This window comes from Copadichromis virginalis, linkage group LG13 (genome assembly GCF_057382275.1).
Source record: "Copadichromis virginalis isolate Kocher_CV1m ecotype Utaka linkage group LG13, C_Virginalis_male_GT1.1, whole genome shotgun sequence".
NCBI classification, from domain to species: domain Eukaryota; kingdom Metazoa; phylum Chordata; class Actinopteri; order Cichliformes; family Cichlidae; genus Copadichromis; species Copadichromis virginalis.
In genome coordinates, this window is record NC_140630.1 from 32148302 (window position 1) to 32169101 (window position 20800).

The 20800-nt window shown below is 41.2% G+C and overlaps 2 protein-coding genes across 4 annotated transcripts in view; both read right to left on the reverse strand.

Annotated features, from left to right (window-relative positions):
- rasgrp3 (RAS guanyl releasing protein 3 (calcium and DAG-regulated)) overlaps window positions 1-4064 on the reverse strand; it is a 40103-nt gene extending 36039 nt beyond the window's left edge. The window contains exon 1 of one of the 2 annotated variants that reach the window (XM_085478489.1): window positions 3998-4064. The gene's annotated coding sequence lies outside the window, so the exon portion shown is untranslated. Of the gene's footprint in view, window positions 1-1591; window positions 1861-3997 lie in introns of those variants that run through there. The other variant, XM_085478488.1, reaches the window with a different exon arrangement.
- A 3591-nt stretch (window positions 4065-7655) lies between these two features.
- The window catches only part of ltbp1 (latent transforming growth factor beta binding protein 1), a 129217-nt gene continuing 116072 nt past the window's right edge, over window positions 7656-20800 (reverse strand). For both annotated transcript variants that reach the window (XM_085478492.1, XM_085478491.1), the window contains 8 exons: window positions 14844-14981; window positions 13834-13995; window positions 13302-13391; window positions 12846-12974; window positions 10397-10570; window positions 9225-9377; window positions 8702-8851; window positions 7656-8612 (listed from right to left, as the gene is read on the reverse strand). In XM_085478492.1, coding sequence (XP_085334618.1) covers window positions 8440-8612; window positions 8702-8851; window positions 9225-9377; window positions 10397-10570; window positions 12846-12974; window positions 13302-13391; window positions 13834-13995; window positions 14844-14981 — 1169 coding nt within the window. In that variant the 3' untranslated portion in view covers window positions 7656-8439. The remainder of the gene's footprint in view (window positions 8613-8701; window positions 8852-9224; window positions 9378-10396; window positions 10571-12845; window positions 12975-13301; window positions 13392-13833; window positions 13996-14843; window positions 14982-20800) is intronic.

A 20800-nucleotide genomic window follows, 5' to 3' on the forward strand; every position in this document is an offset into this window, starting at 1 on the left:
ATTATTTTGTCATATAATTCATTTTAGCATCTCAACAGACATTTCCAGTCTCCATCTGTTATAAAGCAATTTAATCTATTCTGCACTCTCACAGGTTCAAGCTGTGCAGGCTCATATGCAATTATGGCCTCTTCATCAGAGGTCACTTGCTTTTACTAAATATACCATATTATGTTGACATTTTAATAAAAATGTAAAAAAAGAAAAAAAAATCAGAGTGAAGAGCAGGATGACAGTTTTCCAAAGCAATCTAAAAAAGTGTTTTGGGTTTTTTTTTTTTTATAGTTTTAATTGATTTGTGTCATCTGGTTTCACCTGCATAGCTGTGTTTGCAAATACTGTGTAATGTGCAATGCTTAAATTATCAGTCCTACTGTGGAGCGCCATGACTAAGGTCACATTCATATAGAAAGTGGTTCCCTTGTGCCGTGTCACCTTATCGGTTGGTTGGTAGTTGACATTCCAGCCTCTGGTTGTCTTTACTTCCAGTCAAATGTCAATCAGCAGTATCCTAAGTATCCCAACTGTGTTATTTTCCCTGTTTTTACTTGAAGTCGTGGTGTCATCGACTTTCTGTAGTCTCTACATCACTGATAATCTCTAAACGTGTGAAGAGGGCTTAACATTGGTGTGTGAGAAACACTCCCCAAATTTGATTGAGTAAGATGAGTATGACTTATCTCCTTTCATTCCAGTGGTTTATTTTGGACGCTGTACAATTATGTAATCAGCAGTACTGAATGCTGCACTGCAGTGTAATAGGACAGGCCATAAGATCATTATTAACTATCATTAGTGCTGTTTCTGTGCTGTGACTCTTTTTTTTTTTGTTTGTTTGTTTTTGGAAAACAATTTTTAAAAGAAGAAAACTTACATATCCTGCTAGTACAGGGATAGAGCTGAGGATGACTTAGACCTCAGAGGGATAAGTAAAGAATATCACACAGTAGCCTTAAAAGCCTGTGGCTCACAGACTGATGAGTTACTCATTTCCAGGTTTTGCCATTTAAATGCGATGTAAGTTTATAAGCGCAGAGTCTGTTTGACTATAAGTAACAATACAAGGCAGGGACAGTTCACAGAAAGGAGTGAGTTCCCTGCAGCACTCAGAGGTTTCTCATTAAACCTGACACTAACTGTACTGAAAAGCTGCAGCCAGCCCAGTAACCCTATGAATAAATGCAACTGCATTAAATCTTCCAGGGACAGAGTCAGATTACCATCAGTCAAATCTGTGTGGTGGCCGTGACAGCCAATGAAAAAATTATTCTGATGAGGTGATGCATGTGTTTATGGACATACGCAGCTGGAGCACATAGAGGTTTCGAAGTGACTGGTTGCTTTTGTCATATGTTAGTCAGTCATAGTCCCGTGTAAGTTTCAGAAATGACTGTCATATTGTGTGGATATACAACGAGCTGAAGACTATAAAGACCCAGCTATGTTATCAGTATCCATCAGTCCAGCCAGGAAAATGCCATAATATGTAATTAAAGCACAATAGAGTTCACATTTCAACTCTTGATTCCTAATTTTGTAGCTCAAGTCAATTTTTAGTTTAGCTGCAGGTTTCAACACACAAACTTCTTACCTCATCTGAGACTCTGTCAGGGTCTACCAGAACATCTCATGGATCTGCCTTTTAAACATGTCCGTGAACAGATACACCTTTTAGTCTGTTCAAATGAGCATTAATATTAAAATCCACCTGGACTGAAAAGGTTGCTGCTAAAACCAGAGCAGCGCTCCAGCTGTCAGAGCTCCGTTAAAGTATCGTCCAGCCCTTTCTTCAGCTTGCTTCTCTATCTTGGTAAAGCCCTTCGTCTCAGCTGCATACAGTTATAGTGTGTATTCAACCAGCACTGATCTCAGTCTGTTTTTGTTTGTCTAAATGGCCACTAGACTTCCTTCAATTCTTTCCCAACTTAGGTTTCCTGCCTGCGTTGGTTGGTCGGGCTAAATATAGGGACCACACACGGTAAAGAGGGGGTAAAGAGCAGAGCAGGAAATCTATCACAATATGCTTTTGCGCACATTGATGTTTGCCCGTCAGTCGTGATAACTTTGTTCAGTGCATTTCACCAACTGTGTCTGGTGAAATCCGCAGTTGCAAGTTGGATGAGTTATTTTCTTTCTTTCTTTTTTATGTTTCTGAGAGTGACGTTCTACAGCACGGGTGCAGTACGCACATGTGTGATCCTGCATTGTCGCTGTGTGCCTCAGTGAGTGGGTCACCCTATCCCATATTCCACTCTAATGACGTTGTACACATTGTTTTGTCTCTCTGGGCTTCTAAAAATGTCTCCCTAAACAAAAGCAATGACTGCACATCCTGCTGCCTGGCTGGACAAAAAGAACTGAACTCCAACTTTTATTGTCTCAGACACACAATTTCAATTAAAGACTGTGCGATAACTACTGTGGGGGATGGTTAAGTCTCCTTACATTCTATTTTTTCCCCCCTTTGTCTTCTTTAGGCTGCAAAGACGAGGAGGAGGACAATTTTTAACACACTTGTTTGCCTTATTAGCATGTATCTCTGTTTGTGTAATGCACTGATACAGTCAGTCCTGCTACATTTATCTAAATGTCATCACATCTGTCTAATATGTATATGCAGTCTATGCTCCACATAGGGCGTAAAGCATTTAGAGTTGATGTGCTTCACAACAAATGCACATACATATTATTTCAGGGTCTTCCTGCGGTCCTAACCTTTAAATATAACCTCTCTTCTTCCTCTCCTGGCCTGTCTCCCTTACATCTTTCTCAAATGTAAGTAAGGTTGCTCAGTTTTTTCTACACTATGTGACAACCTGCAAACAAGCAGTTTGTGTTTTTATTGATATTTGTTAAGCTGTTAGAAGTGTTGCAAAGTGTGGCCGCAGCATATAGATATCTGCACTCTGGCTTACTGCATTTGGTTTTGTCTCATTTATACCTCTAAAAGCACCAGTGATGGAAGATAACCAGTTACACCCTGACAAACTTTACTGCCTCCAGTTCAGTTGGTGAGCTAACCAGTGCATTCCTTCTTCTTAAGAATACAGCAGAATTTTGGTTAAGCTGTAGCTAAACGTTCGGTATCTTTCTGATTTATCTGATTTGTTATCTCTTGTCGCCTTGCAGCAAGGTTCTTGCTTGAACCCTAACTTTGGACTTTTCTTTTGCTGGATGAGAGGTAGATGAAATGCTTGCAGTGTGCATAGAATGAAATATTGTATGACTGGATAGTTACATTTGGCTGTGAGTGGTCAGTAAAGACTCAATAAGTGCTAGATAAATGCCAACCCACTTCCATTTAAGATGGTGCTCCAGTAAACAATTACCAAATTTCAACACTTGGAGCTTTTGCTTAATTTGTTGTCTAACACTGAATGAACAGACTCACCTGGCCATGAAACTGCTTATCAGTTAATTGATCAATAGTCTAATTACTATTAAGACTAGAGGTTATAAAAATTCTTGAAGTTTATTTTTTAAAAGGTTTTAAAGCAATTAAAAGAAATGTAAAAGTCTACACTACATCATATCTTCAATATTTCTAAGCTAAATAGCTATTTCCAAGCTGCTGATTTCTGTGTCACGTGAAGTAACGGAATATTCAATTAAATGTCTTTTTGAAATCAAAAGGACAGCTTTTAATGTGCTAGATGGAGGTCTAATGTGAAGTCACTAAGTTCCATCACAAACTACAAATAAGTGAAATAATCCAAATGGAGTCCAGATGTTTCTTTAAATCATCTGTTAAAGCAACCATGACCTGTCAGGTGCTTTGGTCATTCAAGCTCAAACTTTACCCTTGCAGAGCACAGTATGACCCCTGATTGGTGGGAAGTACTGTGTAGGAATAAAAGAAAATGTTTCAAATATGCCACATTATCCCAGAGCAAAACAATAACCTGCAATAAGACTACTTCCTAAACTAACTGCAAGCTGTATATGCGTGGTTTAAAGTAATAACCAATTATACTCACATCTTAAGATATGCACCTACCTTACTGTGAACACTGCCAGCTTACATCTGCTACAGAAATCATGATCCTATTGTTGTACTCATCAGGATAACCAGCAATATGCAGAAAACTCAAACTGCTGCAGGTTATCTTGCTACCCAAAGATTCCCCTCCCATCCTGGCTTTTTTTTTTCCACACACTCAGTCCAGAAATAGATTCAGAATTTACTGAAAACAAAGGGTGGTGTGCAAGACAACTCTGTCTCTATCTGTACCAAGACTACTCACTGATATTTGCAGAGGGGAGGAGCAGACTTTATCTATAAGCAAAGTGAACAGATTCTTTTGTAGCTGATTCATCAGTTTTTATTTTCTATAAAGTGTCTCATTCTGGCTTTAACTCCCTTATAGGCAGACTACAGAACCACCACTGGCAGCAATAAATAATTAAAGTAATTGTTTTCTGTATGACTTTATCAGTCTTTTTCATTTGCTTAGCAGTACCTACTAAGATGTATAAGGATGGTACTGTGACTAGTTGGCTAATCGCTAATCATCTGTTGCAGTGTTCCTATAGTTTCATTACTGAGTTTCATCAGTGATGCTATGCCCAACTTACACGGTCCATAACAGCATTCGACATGTTTCTCATTCAAAAGTTGAACAACTTGAGCAAGATGGTGTTTAACAATACACTGGAAGAAATAGATTTAGATGCAAGGTTTAATGCTAAACGATTTTTAAGTAGTGAGGTCCAGGGCTCCATCGCAGACACATGCACAGGAATCTCTTTCTGTGCAAGTCAGTTTCCACTTTCAGGTCCCAGCACAGGACAAAAAAGTCTTGGAGCAGCAACAGAGCTGCTCTATGTTAAGTTCAACATGTATTATTTATTTGTATGTATGTATGTATATAAATAATACATGTTGAACTGAACATAGATATAAAATCATCTAAAAAAATTTCAACTAGTAAAAACAGACAAGCAGCTGGTGTTAAATATCACAATTTGTGGTTTATTATCAAGGGGTTTAATGTACATTGTATTATGAATTCATAGAAAAAGCTATTTATTCATGTACATATTACAAATACATCAGCTGTCTTTTGTTTAAATGTACACAAGGTTCTTCTCTCCGATCACTGCCTCATAGCAGCTTTGCAACCTGGCAAGACTTTGCAGTGAAATACAGTTAAGAGAAGTAGGAAACAAAACACATGTGAATTCAGTCCCTTCAAGACACTGAGGGAAGTACTACCAGGTAACACAACAACCTGCTTGTAAGAAACAACATATTTGTAAGAGACATGGAAGGTGGCTTTGGCTATGTTTCAGACAACCAGTAGTTCTCTAACTGCATCTGAACACCCTTACAAAAGCTTATTTCAAAGACATTAGCTACTTTCTTTAAAACAACAAGTGCATATTACATATCTGGTGATGCTGTGGTGTAGAGACAAGCTCGTTTTTTTTCAACAGATAAAGGCATGGCAATGGAGGAAGCAAAGGATTGGACAGCTGGCTTCTTCACAGAATTAAATATCCACAATCAGTTTGATTGGGTACAAAATACAACTTGATCCCCCAGCACGAGTCCATAGGGTTTGTCAGTACGATAAATGAGCAAAATGGTCTGCTATGATATACACAAAACCCCACTTAAACACAGAATTAAGCACCAGACAAGACATAGATTTTATACAGTTATGTAGTTTCTCCCCTCCACGTAGGCACCATGTTGTACATTAGGCTGAATCTTCATCTCAAGTAAATTACTGTTTGTTTCATTTAGTGTGTGTCATATACAGTGCAGAATATATGGGCTTTGATTAATGACGAGTGTGTGAGTACTTGTATTTCTATACTTTTAAGGACCAAGCATCCTCTCTGAAATCAGAAAGCGTTTTGGCAGAAGACACACTGGCTGACGTGCATTTTGTTTAAGGTTGCAAGTATGGGCTTTATCAATTGTTGGCATCAGATGTTGAGCTGGATAGAGAAATAACGGATGGCTTTTTCAAAAAAATCAATCAAACACAAAGCAGTGACAGATCAGTGACACAGCACAATAAATATGGCGGTTAAAAAAATCCGAGGGTTACTTGATGCATGTATTAGACATGCTAGCAGCAGGAGCCGAGGAAAGGAGCCACACTGTTCGCTCAGGTAACCAACTTTGGTCCAGCTTTGGGAAATACCAAAGCTACGAGATCATTTGTTGTAAAATTTGGTACAGGAATGAATTTTCTGTGCATCATGTTCCTGCTGATTTCAGTGAAGTCTTCTTTGGGTTGACCACACAGTTTGGAGTATTAGCATCTCCACACCAGAGGCCAGATCTACTAAGCACTAAATTGGTAGTCAATTTTTAGTGAACTGATAACAAAAGAAGTGCAGGTGTCACAAATTTATCGCTCCCTGGAAAGAGAATGGCCATTCAGTCCAAATGAAAGGCAGCTAAAAGAGGATCTCGATGTTCTTCTGCGAGAAGCTGATGGAAACTGCGTCGAGTTTTGGAGGCGGATCAGTACATTAATGAAGTTAGTGTGCCACATGTCTTAATGTGCAAACAGTTTTTTTTAATCTGCATATTATACGAGGCTGCAGCAATTTATTCAAGTCAAAGGAAGGGATCTGACTCTCAGACAATTCCTGCAACAATCACAAAATCCATCCTGTGATACCTGATCAACATATCAGTTTTGACTTGCTCTTATACACTTCAGCTCTGAGTTGTATTTATAGCTTTATGTGGACAGACATTTTAGCATGTTATGTAACACATGATATGGGAAAAAAGAGGCAAAACATTTGAAAGTGAAACATGTAAAGGCTTCTGTGTTCACTGTTTAGAAAAAACCCCCAATAACACCTTTACCAGAAACATCCGAGGACCGTCTCTGAACATTTGGGCTGAAGAGCTACAGGTCGAAGCTTTGCTACATCTCAGGGCACTAAACACTTACTCTGATAACTCACTTGTATCCCAGATGAACTGGCAACTACCACATCAACAAATCACAGACACATGTTAAACAGCAATGCAATTAATTGCCTGTAACCTTCCTCAAATTCCATTTACTTTACCTCTTTATTAGTAAATCTACTGGTACTGGTGCGCTGTAAATGAATGCGTGTGAAAGACAGTCCAACCCCTGGCACATGTGCCAGTCACACTGAATGTTTAGATCTTCTGGAGCTTTTCCAAACTCAGTGTTGCTGATTAGTCAAACACAATGACATTTTCAACAGTGCTAATCCAGTTAGCAAACTGGCACTGTTACACAACTGTTACATTTATGTTTTTGGAAAACCACTGGAAGTTTGGACCAGTTGGAACAGCAAAAGAGATTTTGTACAACTCTGTTTCCGTGCAACAATGAGTTTTTGCACATCAAGTTTTCAGTTATTTAATACAGAGCAGCAGAAAAGAAGCACAATTTGCCACTATCAGACTTTCTTTCTCCAGTAAAAATGATCTGTGTGTAATGGTTGTTTAGGTGTTTTTACAGCACATAACGTTTTTTGTAAATAGCAGTTTGTGTTTGTCCATATCTATCGTTTTATACATCTGGAAACTAGCTAAAAAAAACCCACCCACAATGATGCTTTAGATGATGTGTAAAAAACATTTCCCCGTAGGCTTTCTTTAAAAGATACATCTGTTCAAAACCAAAACTCAAATTCAATATTTGTGCTGGTGTTGGTAAATATTCATTAAAAACAATGGATAATAATAGGCCCTGCATTTATACCACTTACATACAATGTATAGGAGGGCTTTATTTAACAAAAACACACAAAAACAAACAGCACTAAATGAAGAAAGCCCAACAAAATGAAATGTGAGAGGAAGTGAACCATAAGGCTGTAAAGCAGGAGTGAAAAAAGATGCTGGTACAAAGCATATGACCATCATTTTGGCAGCTCAGCTGATGGCTTAGCTGACACCCATCTACTCATCCAGTTTGCTAATCACTCGGGCTTTGCCATTTCTGCTTTTTACCCCACTCACAGTTGCTATGCATCTGTAAGCTGCTTTGCAACCCACTTCCAGGCCAGCTGCTCTTTCCATGCCGTCTCTGGCTTGACCAGTGTCTTATTTGTTTTGAGTGATGTCTGCTTGGTGCTATTGATTTTGCTGCCTCTGGCTTTTCACTTTCCACGAGGAAGAGTGACAGGTTCCACACGCTGCCACAAAAAAAATTACTGCATTTCTAATTATAGTGCCCTTAAAAGAATTATGCCTCCAGAAATGTATAAAAGAAATAAAGGTACACTAACCAACACTAACTTATTCTAACTTTTGTTACTTTGGGATTGTTGCTGTATGCTACAACCAAGGCCAGCAGTTCAAATTAAGATTGCTGTTGACATTTTGAGAATGAGTGAAAGTGGTGTGAGGACGTCCTCACAAGTATAGTAATACAAGATTATGCATGTGGTTTTGGTGTCTCTTGTCGCCTCCTGGTCAGTCCACGCTCACTGTGTGTGTGTGGATGTCTGGTGTTTTTCCGCCTCCACGCAGTAGTTGGGTTTGTCAGAGGCCTTAAAGCCTGGAAGACACACACACTGGTAGGAGCCCACATTATTGATGCACCTGGCGTTTTTACACAGTGACATCCGGTTGTTTAGTTCTAAACACTCGTTAACATCTGTGGACAGATGTGACAGAAAAAGAAGGTTGGATCAAAATGTTTTCTTTGTGTTACAGTTTAGGCTGTATGCGTGTTTGCTCTCCTACCAATGCAGGTCATGCGGGACAGGTCCAGCGTATATCCATCAAAGCAGTCACACGTGTAACCCTCCTGAACCCGGACACACCGACCGTTCTCGCAGCCGTTCAGTATTCCGCACTCCTCTGCTCGCAAACCCTCAAAAGCTCTGTATGGGTCTGAGCCACGTAAAACACAGTGTTTCACTTAATATCAGAGAAGACACCATTCCTGGATGAAAGCAGCTGCCCTCTATGGCACAGGTCATACACTATATGGATGAAAGCAGCTGCCCTCTATGGCACAGGTCATACACTATATGGATGAAAGCAGCTGCCCTCTATGGCACAGGTCATACACTATATGGATGAAAGCACTGGGCTCACAATTACATTTTTTTGAAGTATGATAAAAGTGAACTTCTGGGCTTTTCAATTGCAAATGGAAGAACTTATTTGTGAAGATGTCATGAAAGTGAATATTGATAAAACAATCCTTTCTTGTAGCACTATTCTGTACTTCTGTTAACATCAAAACTGCAGAAATACTCACACTCTTCAATATCATAGTGGGGACGTGCTTCAAGTGATAGAGAATAGTCTGGTGTCACAGCATATTCATGAACTGGACCTGCAACAAGAGCGTCACGACCGTACGGCCGCCGCCCACCACTCAGAGGAAGGTTACACATGGAGGCGTAGTCCTCTGAGACGAGAGAGAGAGAGTGAGAAAAACGACAAATCACTGAGTAAGAAATGCCAGGACCTGGAGCTGTTCAATGACGCAATGATCCCTACAGACACTATTTAAGACCTTTTTTTTGCCTGGAAACAAATCCCTGTTCTTAAAAACTTTGTATTTCCCTTTAAGTCTTAAATGTAAGCTTTACTCCCATATTACAGCTCCTCCTTTACCTGGAACTCTACAAAAAACAATAAATAGGGCAAAGTCTAATATGATGGGGAAAGTAAGCAACAAACAATGCAGTTCTTTCTAAACACTCGGTACATTTGACAGAACCAATTCTTGAGTTACAACATCAGAATTCCTCAACACAAGGTCTGGAAATAATCTGGTTTCTTGGAGCTAAATCTACCACCTCTTGTATGAGAGAAACAGCACTTTTATTTTGAGTTTCCAACTTCTGTAGATCCACTAATGTAGTTGGAATATATGTAGACTTAAAGCTTATACTTCTATGTAGGTCAGGAATCTGCACCTGCAGTTTCCACTACATACATTATGTGTACATATGAATCAGGTAAATCTTATGGCAGGTACTGTTTTACCTGGGCGTTATCAGCTGACATGATGATGAAGGATTCATAACTGCATGTAAGTGATGCTAACAGTGAGATAAGCAGGCCTTGTGGAACAGTTTTTTCCAACACGTTCACATTTCAAACACATGAATTATTTAATACCCGAAGGCATTTTGTTTAAATCGCTTTGTTTTATCAGTTCTGAATTTCCACAGAAATAAACGGTAATTTAATTAAACGCCCCTACACTGAAACATTGTCAGAGATGTAGTGTAACCTAGTAATTCACAAAAACCACAAAGATAAAATGAATGTTTAAAATATTCATCTCACTTGTCATTTTTTAATTCAATGGAACAGTTGTTTGTGTCAGTTCTCATAAAGCTCCAACAGTCCCACAAAACTGACATCACTGACATATCATCTGATTTATAAATGCAACGTGTGTGTGGGTGGGTGTACCTGTGTCTCTGGAAGGACACAGGGCACATTGCATGCCCCAGGCATATCCGTGCAGACAGCAGCACTCGGTGTACGTGGTCTTCTGGTTAGGACCAAGTGGATTGATGCACATCATATTTCTGACCTCTTGCCAGCAGATGTCCCCATAGTCTATCTCCTCCGTTTCACGTTGGTCTGCAAACACACACATTGTCACCTATAAACTTTGATAAGCTTGGTGTACTTTCTAACATAAGGATAAATGTCTTGCAGCACATGGAATTTAAAATGGAAAACACACGCCACGCACAAAGTGGGGGAGAAGATGTGCTGAAAAAATGTATAAAAATAAAAATCAAGAGATTAAATGGATCTGATGAGGAGTAGGTATACGCAAAACCTCACACACTTTGCTTTATCAATCTTCAGGTAATATCTACAGACTTCATGTAAAGTCTATCAGTACACATAACTGCATGTCGACACCCAGAAAGTGTTTGCAAAGCTCCTTTACAGACACTTTAAGACATTAACCCAGGGAATATTCATATTGAATTCTGTTTTTTATATACAGTATTATTTACAGTTATAGAGCTCATTTAAAAAAGATAAACAGCTGTTTTGTTTTTACTTCTAGTTGTAAGTCCACGTGAACATTAAGGAATATATTGTGTAGAATGATGTAGAGCAGTGTTTCCCAAGTGCTGTGCCGCAGGCGTGTCGTGAGAAATGATCAGGTGTGCCGTGGAAGCTTATCTGGTTCCACCTGATTGGTACTCTAAGCAATCAGCGTGAGTAATGGGCAGAACAATTACATTCTCTTCCACTAGAGGGCAGTACAACTTCCTGCTCTAAATAAATGGGTCGCCAACAGCCAATAACACAGAAGAAGATGAAGAAGAAATTACATAATAGTCATGCTATGAATTAGACAGCACAGTGTAATAACAATAGATACATTTTTGAAAGAAAAAGTGGTCAGTCTGACCCGGGTCCGGGAGAAATTCCCACCCAGATGAAGGCCCGAACATGAGTAGTGGTTAGAAGAAGCAAAAAAGGTATACTGGGGACAAACCAAGCCAATTCCACTATACCTGATGCGTGGAGAAAAATAATCAATGTGCTTTTTGTGATATTTTTTTTGGTGGTGTGCCGTGTGATTTTTCTATTGTGAAATATGTGCCGTGGCTACAGGAGGTTAAGCCGAAATGTGGCAGTAGGAAAATATGTTGTTCTCACTCAGAGAGACAAGTCAGTCATATGTCTACCACATGGATATGAAGCTGGACAACGATCCCTCATGTAGTTGTTTGTTTTCCCAACATTAAGCAACTTGAGTTAATAACATACAGTATAATACCGGTAAGAGTGCATCCTAGGAAAAAGTTCAAAGTAAATACATAACATAACATTAACACCGTTAGATAGAAAAACATTTTACAGTTTAAATAATGTCATATTAAAAATTAATATATTGTTTTGAGAAAAAAAATATGGGAAGACAAACAGGATTCTGAGTCATGATTTTTCATTCTTGAATACAGGGAGTAATCTGCAGTTTTATGTCAGTGCCAGCAGGGGTCACAATAGGACTTTAAAAAAAAATCAAAAGCTGGCTCCTGAATCAAAAGATGAGACGATGCATTCCCAAAACGGTGTGCTTTCTATTTCATGACACTGTCATTCAAAAAATGCTTTAAAGAAGTGAACAATTACATTTAATTGTGCGATAAACTGAAATGATTTTACATCAGTAGCTAAAAGTTAGTTTTGGCACTGGCGGTTAGGTTTCATAGATGACCACATGAAGAAGAATGGCGACATTTAGATTTGAAAAAACGTGACTTTTTTTTTTAATGTAATTATGTGGTCTTGAAATGGCGAACAGAAAACTTTCCAGCCACCTCAGGATGGAAGATGCGGCGGTTCCCAATGGGGAATCGTGGGGCTTATACACAAACACATGTATGAGCCATCTGTGTTCAAACACTTCCCATCAACACACAGCGACTCATCCAGACACTCATCGACGTCTACAGTAAAGACAGGCAGAGAAAAACACCACAACTTAGAGGATGTTATGCCACGACGTGGAACAAATGCTAAATGCTGCAAATTGATTCCAGGTTCTTTTGACCTTTCATCATACAATGAAACATTTCTACAACCCTAACCCTTCAGTGCTTCTCAACCGTGTTGGTGGAGAAGGTGTATTTAGTAAGTCAGGGTGCATGAAACTGCGTCACTCTGTCAGGACTTTCTGAGCCCTTCAGCTAAATCAAGCAGAGTATAAAACACGGGACATGTAATCACACCATCCCAGGATCAAATGTGACCATGGACACACACTGCCTGTGATTTACTCTCTGTAAACTGATACTGTTAGTTGTGTCAGTAAATACCGTATTATCTGAGCAACGATAACACTTGGCTCCTTTCTCTGTGTGCACATCTGTCTGTTTTTCCTCACCTCTGCACTCCAGTTTGATGGGGTCGTAGTCCTGTCCGGTCTTGCAGTAACACTCGTAGCTACCCTCAGTATTCATGCAGAAGCCTCCTTTACACACCTCCTGACCAAACAGTGAACATTCATCTCCATCTGAAAACACACACAGTATTAATACAGTCTCCTTAATACAGGCCTTAGCCACTACACAGTACTATCTGTACAGTGAGTGCCATAAAATACTATATTAACATGTTTTACAGCTAAACTAAAGCCTGATTTGGCCTCTGCTAAGAGAAATGCATCTTTCTGCAGCATAACTACACACTGTTTCAAAGCTGTGTGAACAAGACAAAAAAATCCATTCAGTTGATTTAAAAATCTTTGCTCAGCATACTATAAAACGTTTCCTATGACTGAGTAAAAATAATCTGTGTTAGGTTTATATGCATGACATGAATGGCTGTAGACTTTTCTTACCCCTGTAGACATCAGAAGTGGGTACTCCATACAGGAAGTCTCCATTGGGAATAAAACCTCTTCCAGATGGACACATCTGGTTAAACTGGTCTGTAAGAGGACAGACACATGTTTGCAACAATCCTGTATGCACACTGGGTAAGATATAAACCCAGTATGTGTTGTGGTTTTCATGTCAAGAAAACAGTTTCGGTGCAACTTTTTTGCACTGAAAATTGAATTGAATTTTTTCAAAGTGGGTTGTAGTATACAGCACTTTAATTGGTCAGTAAGACTAAAAAGCACTCTATAAAGCTTTCCATTTACCTCAGGACCACGAGGAGATAATATACTGAGAGGAGCTATAGGGAGACATAATGTGAAAAAAGGTGAGGAGGTTGTGTTTTTCATCCTAGTCACCTTGCTTTGGATAATGAAAAGCAACCTTTTTGTTCAAATGTGGTATGCTGGGATTTTTAAACCCTCTCAGAATACTGTGTAGGTGCCTCTGGTGAGAACACTATGTATATTTCATTATCCTCCTTGAGCTTACCTGTGCCATTGACAGGACAGGGATGCACCTCACAGTTATCACCCCAGCCAGCTCCCAGCGTGCAGCAGCACTCCTGCAGTGTAACATGGCTGGTCAGTACACTCTCACACAGGTTCTCGTCATTCAGACGGTAGTAGCACTCCTTCCGCTCCACCAACGGTGCTGAAAGACAAATGAAGGAGTTCAGTCAGCCCTACTATTCTTTTACTTTTCTGTCAAAGCACTTTGCAAACTTCATTCTTAAAGCTACAATATAAATAAAATGAGCATTATTATTATATATGTACTTGTAGTGTTGCAATGAAAAAAGCCTCCCAAAAAGCTCATGAGCATGTGCAGTGGACTGCACAACGCGACAGAAAACCTGGAGGCGAGAAAACTGTTTTGGCTTATATACTGTATATAAACTGGGCAATCTAAGAAATAAGAAAGCAACTACAAATCAGTACAATTTCTCCATTTCAAGATTTGGTACTAAGTTGGAGAAATATATAAAGTATAAAGATTTCCTGCCTGTACCGTCACCAGTGCAGGAGCTATTTAAGGAGAGGAGGTTGTTCTTCTTTATCAGTGTTTAAACATTTAAACATTTAAACAGCACAATACAGACTGCTGAATGCAGACAAATAACTGTAAGAAGAACAATATCAGCTCCTGCAACATTTATGTTTCTAGCAATGAAGTTAAATGCAACTAATCGCCTCCATGATATCACAACTGGAGCAGGTCTTGGGGATTAATACATTTTAAGGATCGCTTTACTTACTTTGGTTTGACAAAAGCTTCACTGATCAGATTATTCAATAAGATGCCAGAAAAAACACAGTTGTTTATATGAAAATAAATTCTACACTTGTACAGTAATGTCTGGACGTAGTTATGGAGCCTCGTCGTTCTTTCATGTGTTGAAAGGAACCCACTGTTATTTTCATGGGACGGTGTCAATGGCAGTGTAATGAAACCAGCTGTGCATTGGTCTATCTTCAACTTATTTGTCAATCTGAAGTCACCTGTGGGAATCGGCTCGCACTTGGCGATCATGCCGTTGTATTCTTGGCCACTAGGACACTCGCACTGGAATTTACCATCCCTGTTTACGCACTGCGCCTCTCCACAGACATTGCCCAGCAGCGCACACTCATCCACATCTGTGGAAAAGTCAAAGAATGTATTAATAGAAGATTTGTTCATATTTGAATGAAGTTCATTTGCTTTGATAGTTAAGCTAAGTAGCTGATAAACACAAAACAGAAAAAAAAACCTAAATACGAAATATGTTAATCGATTGTATATAAGTGACTCAAATTTTATGTTTGAAAAGGAGTAGGAAGAGGAAGAGACTTATATGATACTACCCATTCTTCCTATATCAGGGTGGGGAACTCCAGGCCTCAAGGATCGGTGTCCTGCAGGGTTTAGATCTCACCCTAGGTCACCACACCTGAATCAAATGATTAGTTCATCACCAGGCCTCTGGAGAACTTCAAGACATGTTGAGGAGGTCATTTAGCCATTTAAATCAGCTGTGTTGGATCAAGGACACATCTGAAACCTGCAGGACACCGGCCCTTGAGGCCTGGAGTTGCCCACCCCTGGTGTATATCATTAGTGTGTTATCTGTTGAAGTTGCACAGTGAGCTGTGATCCTGCTAGCTTTAGTGATTTTTAAATACAGGCTGATTCATCTTCTGTCATTTTACATCTATTTGGATTTTAAAAAATATCTATACTCACAAATAGAGCATAGACACATTTAGACACTATTATTTACACTATTTTGCCAACTGTCTGGCACACTGCCACATGTGGAAACTGTTTCAGATAATTAGTTCACTTTGCAATCAGCCTAAGCACTATAAATAAGCTACAGGTAAGCTGTCCGTGTGGAGTACAATGGAGTGAGCAGGAAGAGTGAGAAGAGTGAGAATTAGAGGAGGCCGAGGAAGAGGACGTGGAGGTGAAGAAGTAGGACGAAGAGGATGGCAAGGACAAGGAGGTGAAGTTAGAGAAAGAGGACAAGGAGGAGCAAGAGGAGGATGAGGAGGGGGAAGATGAAGGGTAAGAAGAGTAAGAAATAGAATTACTGATGACATCAGAGCTACAATAGTGGACCATGTAATCAACCGTGGAATGACCCTGAGGGAAGCTGGCCAACGGGTTCAGCCTAACTCGAGCCGCTACACTGTAGCGAGCATCATAAGGACATCTTGAAATGAGAATCGGTGAGCACAGTCACTTTGCACTAGGATTTGTAGCACTGCCGTATGCTAATGAGGAACACGACAATACCATAGATGTAAAAATACTGAAATTGTTACTTTACAGAATTGCTAGACGAGCAGATGCTGGGGGCAGAGGAAGCATGTTCACTGCAGACCAAGAAACTCATATAGTCAATACGGTGATTGCAAATAATTCCATAAGGCTACGCAAAATTCAGCAGCGCATAATTGAGGATGATTCCACCTTCCAAAACATACAAAATGTGAGCATTTCTGTATGAGGTCGTGTACTTGCCCGCAACAGAATCCGAATGAAACAAATCTACAGAGCACCTTTTGAAAGAAACAGTGAACGTGTAAAACAGCTGCGATATGTGCAGGTAAGCTATAGTATCACTGGTACTGAATCTGGAAGTGCACACTGTAGTGCTGTGCATGTGCCTGCTGTGCTGAATTTGTTTTGTCTTGTCTAGAGAGCGATGGAGCTAGAGGCAGATGGGTCGTGAGCAGTTTTTTGTGGATGAGGCTGGTTTTCACCTCACTAAGACAAGGAGACGTGGCAGGAACATTATTGGACACCGTGCCATAATCATGTCCCAGGACAACGTGGTGGTAACACAACTATGTGTGCAGCTATAAGTCAAAATAGTGTTGCTCACCATCATGCAACCATGGGCCCATATAACAATACACACATTACATTCCTGGACACCTTACAGGACATGCTCACTAATGTTCAGAGACCAGAGCAGACCAGATACGTTATCATATGGGACAATGTTAGTTTCCATAGGGCTGCTTTGGTCCGCAACCGGTTTACAGATCACCCACTCTTCACTGTACTCAACCTCCACCCATACTCTCCATTCTTGAATCCAATTGAAGAGTTCTTCTCTGCCTGGCGCAGGAAGGTCTGTGACCGTCATCCCCATCAACGCATAGCCCTTTTACAGGCAATGGAGGAGGCATGTGGGGATATTGACCAGGCATCATGTCAGGCCTGGATGCGCCATTCCACAAGATAATTTCCCCGGTGCCTTGGACTAGAGGACATTGCATGTGATGTAGACACAATTTTGTGGCCGGACCCAGAGAGACGACACGATGTAGACTGATTTCTTTTCTTTCCTCAGTGAAATTACTATTTTGTTTTGACTTGGAAATAAACACTTGTGTTTATTTTGATGTGTGTGAATAAACACCAGTACTTGAAGTTTGGATCCCTCCATGTTTACGGACCTATGACAAAAGTATGACCTCAAACTGACATGGCCTACTTTGTGCACAGAGAAAGCAAAGGCCAGACGTGTTTTCTATTCATACCTTCAGTGTGTAGTTGGTGCATTATGTGCTTATTAATGTGATAGCTTGTGTTAACTGTTTGATACGAAAACACCATTTTTACGAAGGTTTGGAGAGTTAAGCAAGGGTTATTAGCTTTTGTAAGAAAACTTCAATGTTTTGCTGATTTGGTGAAGGGTTTTCTTATTTCTGTGTAGAGTTTTGCAAAAATAGTCAATAGTTACAAAAAATGAGCTTAAGCCATCAGAAAAAACTGTAATTCTTCAAAAACTGAATTCCTGGCAGTGTCTGCATTTCGCTGAAAATAAACTGTGTCATTCAAATACACAGTTTATTTTCTTTCTAATTCATTTATTTTCTTGTTTTAGGAGGACAGTTTCTTTTTTGGGGGGTTACAAATGTCATTATTGTTGCTGGTTTGTCACACTTTTTTTCTGTGGTGATAAAGCCTGATGTTGTTTATATACTAAAGGAATCCTGTCACCTCGACTCACTGGGTTCCCTCCATTTTCAACAAGTGGGGTTTAACTTCCAACCCTGCAATAATGATTTCATTCATCCTAGTGTCGTTTTTCCAAGTCCTCTGTTCTCTTTTCTAGGAGGTAAATTTGCTTATCCTTCTCAGCAATCTGTATCAGTAGATCCACCAATTCCAACATACTTTTCTGTTAGAGATGGACCTCTTTATGCTTCATATAGCTGATACACCTGATGGGTGCTCTTGGGACGACTTTGAGGATTTCAGTAGCTGAAGTCCAGTCTAATGGTAAATTGACTGGTTCTCTTATAGCACTTTATTCAACTTCACCCATATTCACACAAGCACTTTTTTCTCTACAGGCAAGTGCTTTCACACCCCGATGAAAGCATCACAGAGGATCTTGGGATTTAGTATTTTGTCCAAGGAAACGTCGGCATGCAGCCTGGGATGGATCCACCAATCTCCCACTTAGGAGATGGCCTACACTACATCCTAACACACAGCAACCAGAGGAGCAAATAGTCTATTCATTCAAGACAAGTATCAAGCTCTTGTGCTTGCATATTCTGATCTCCAAGGAAACAAAGTAACCTTTATTTAAAGCTTCCTTCCACTTGGAAGGTACAGTATAGTCGTGGTTAAGGGGAAGCCCCTTTTGAAAAAATGTAAACTAACTGCCAAATTCATAAGTCAGAAATAAACACATAAACTTTCTTTTAATATTCACTCTTCACTCAAGTTGCTTGATGAGTTGCTCAGGGTTTAACAGAAATATTACAGAGATTACGACAGGTATCGACAGGCCAAGCGGAATGCGGCTCGGGCAGTGGCTGAAGCAAAAACTCGGGTGTGGGAGGAGTTCGGAGAGGCCATGGAAAAAGACTTTCGGGCTGCCTCGAAGAGATTCTGGCAAACCGTCAGACGTCTCAGGAGGGGAAAGCGGTGCTCTACCTGCACTGTGTATAGTGCTGGCGGAGCGCTGCTGATGTCGACTGAGAAAATAGTCAGGCGGTGGAAGGAATACTTCGAGGACCTCCTTAATCCCACTGACACGTCTTCCGAGGAGGAAGCAGAGTCTGGGGATGAGGGGAATGACCCGCCAATTTCCGGGGGCGAGGTCACTGAGGCAGTTAAACAACTCCTTGGTGGCAGAGCCCCTGGTGTTGATGAGGTCCGCCCCGAGTTCCTGAAGGCTCTGGACGTTGTAGGGCTGTCCTGGTTGACACGCCTCTGCAATGTTGCGTGGAGATCAGGGGCAGTACCTGTGGACTGGCAGACCGGGGTGGTGGTCCCCATCTTCAAGAAAGGGGACCGGAGGGTGTGTTCCAACTACAGGGGGATCACACTCCTCAGCCTCCCTGGGAAAGTCTATGCCAGGGTGCTGGAAAGGAGAGTTCGTCCGTTAGTCGAACCTCTGATACAGGAGGAACAATGCGGTTTTCGTCCTGGTCGCGGAACACTGGACCAGCTCTTTATCCTCTCCAGGATACTTGAGGGTGCATGGGAGTTTGCCCAACCAGTCTACATGTGTTTTGTGGACTTGGAGAAGGCATTCGACCGTGTCCCTCGGGGTGTCCTGTGGGAGGTGTTGCGGGAATATGGGGTGTCTGGCCCATTGCTACGGGCCATTCGATCCCTATACAACCGTTGCAAGAGCTTGGTTCGCATTGCCGGCAATAAGTCGGACTCGTTCCCGGTGGGTGATGGGCTCCGCCAGGGCTGCCCTTTGTCTCCGGTTCATAATTTTTATGGACAGGATTTCTAGGCGCAGCCAAGTGGCGGAGGGCTTTCGCTTTGGTGGCCTCAGAATCTCATCTCTGATTTTTGCAGATGATGTGGTTCTGTTGGCTTCATCGGGTGAGGGCCTCCAGCTCGCACTGGAGCGGTTCGCAGCCGAGTGTGAAGCAGCGGGAATGAGGATCAGCACCTCCAAATCTGAGGCCATGGTTCTCAGCCGGAAAAGGGTGGAGTGCCCACTCCGGGTCGGGGATGAGTTCCTGCCCCAAGTGGAGGAGTTCAAGTATCTCGGGGTCTTGTTCGCGAGTGATGGGAGAAGGGAGCCGGAGATCGACAGACGGATTGGGGCTGCAGCTGCAGTAATGCGGACGCTGCACCGGTCCGTCGTGGTGAAGAGGGAGCTGAGTGTAAAAGCGAAGCTCTCAATTTACCGGTCGATCTACGTCCCTACCCTCACCTATGGCCACGAGCTGTGGGTAGTGACCGAAAGAACGAGATCGCGGATACAAGCGGCAGAAATGAGCTTCCTCCGAAGGGTGGCTGGCCTCTCCCTTAGAGATAGGGTGAGAAGTTCGGCCATCCGGGAGGGGCTCAGAGTAGAGCAGCTGCTGCTCCACATCGAAAGGAGCCAGCTGAGGTGGTTCGGGCATCTGACAAGGATGCCCCCTGGGCACCTCCTGGGTGAGGTGTTCCAGGCATGTCCCACCGGGAGGAGGCCCCGGGGCAGACCCAGGACACGCTGGAGAGATTATATCTCTCGGCTGGCCTGGGAACGCCTTGGTATTCCCCCGGATAAGCTGGAGGAGGTGGCTGGGGAGAGGGAGGTCTGGGCCTCTTTGCTTAGGCTGCTGCCCCCGCGACCCGGCCCCGGACAAAGCGGAAGAAGATGGATGGATGGATGGATTACAGAGATATTAAGCTCTTAGGAAAGATGACATACTAGTAATATTACAGGGAGTGCAGAATTATTAGGCAAGTTGTATTTTGAGGAATAATTTTATTATTGAACAACAACCATGTTCTCAATGAACCCAAAAAACTCATTAATATCAAAGCTGAATGTTTTTGGAAGTAGTTTTTAGTTTGTTTTTAGTTTGAGCTATTTTAGGGGGATATCTGTGTGTGCAGGTGACTATTACTGTGCATAATTATTAGGCAACTTAACAAACAACAATATATACCCATTTCAATTATTTATTTTTACCAGTGAAACCAATATAACATC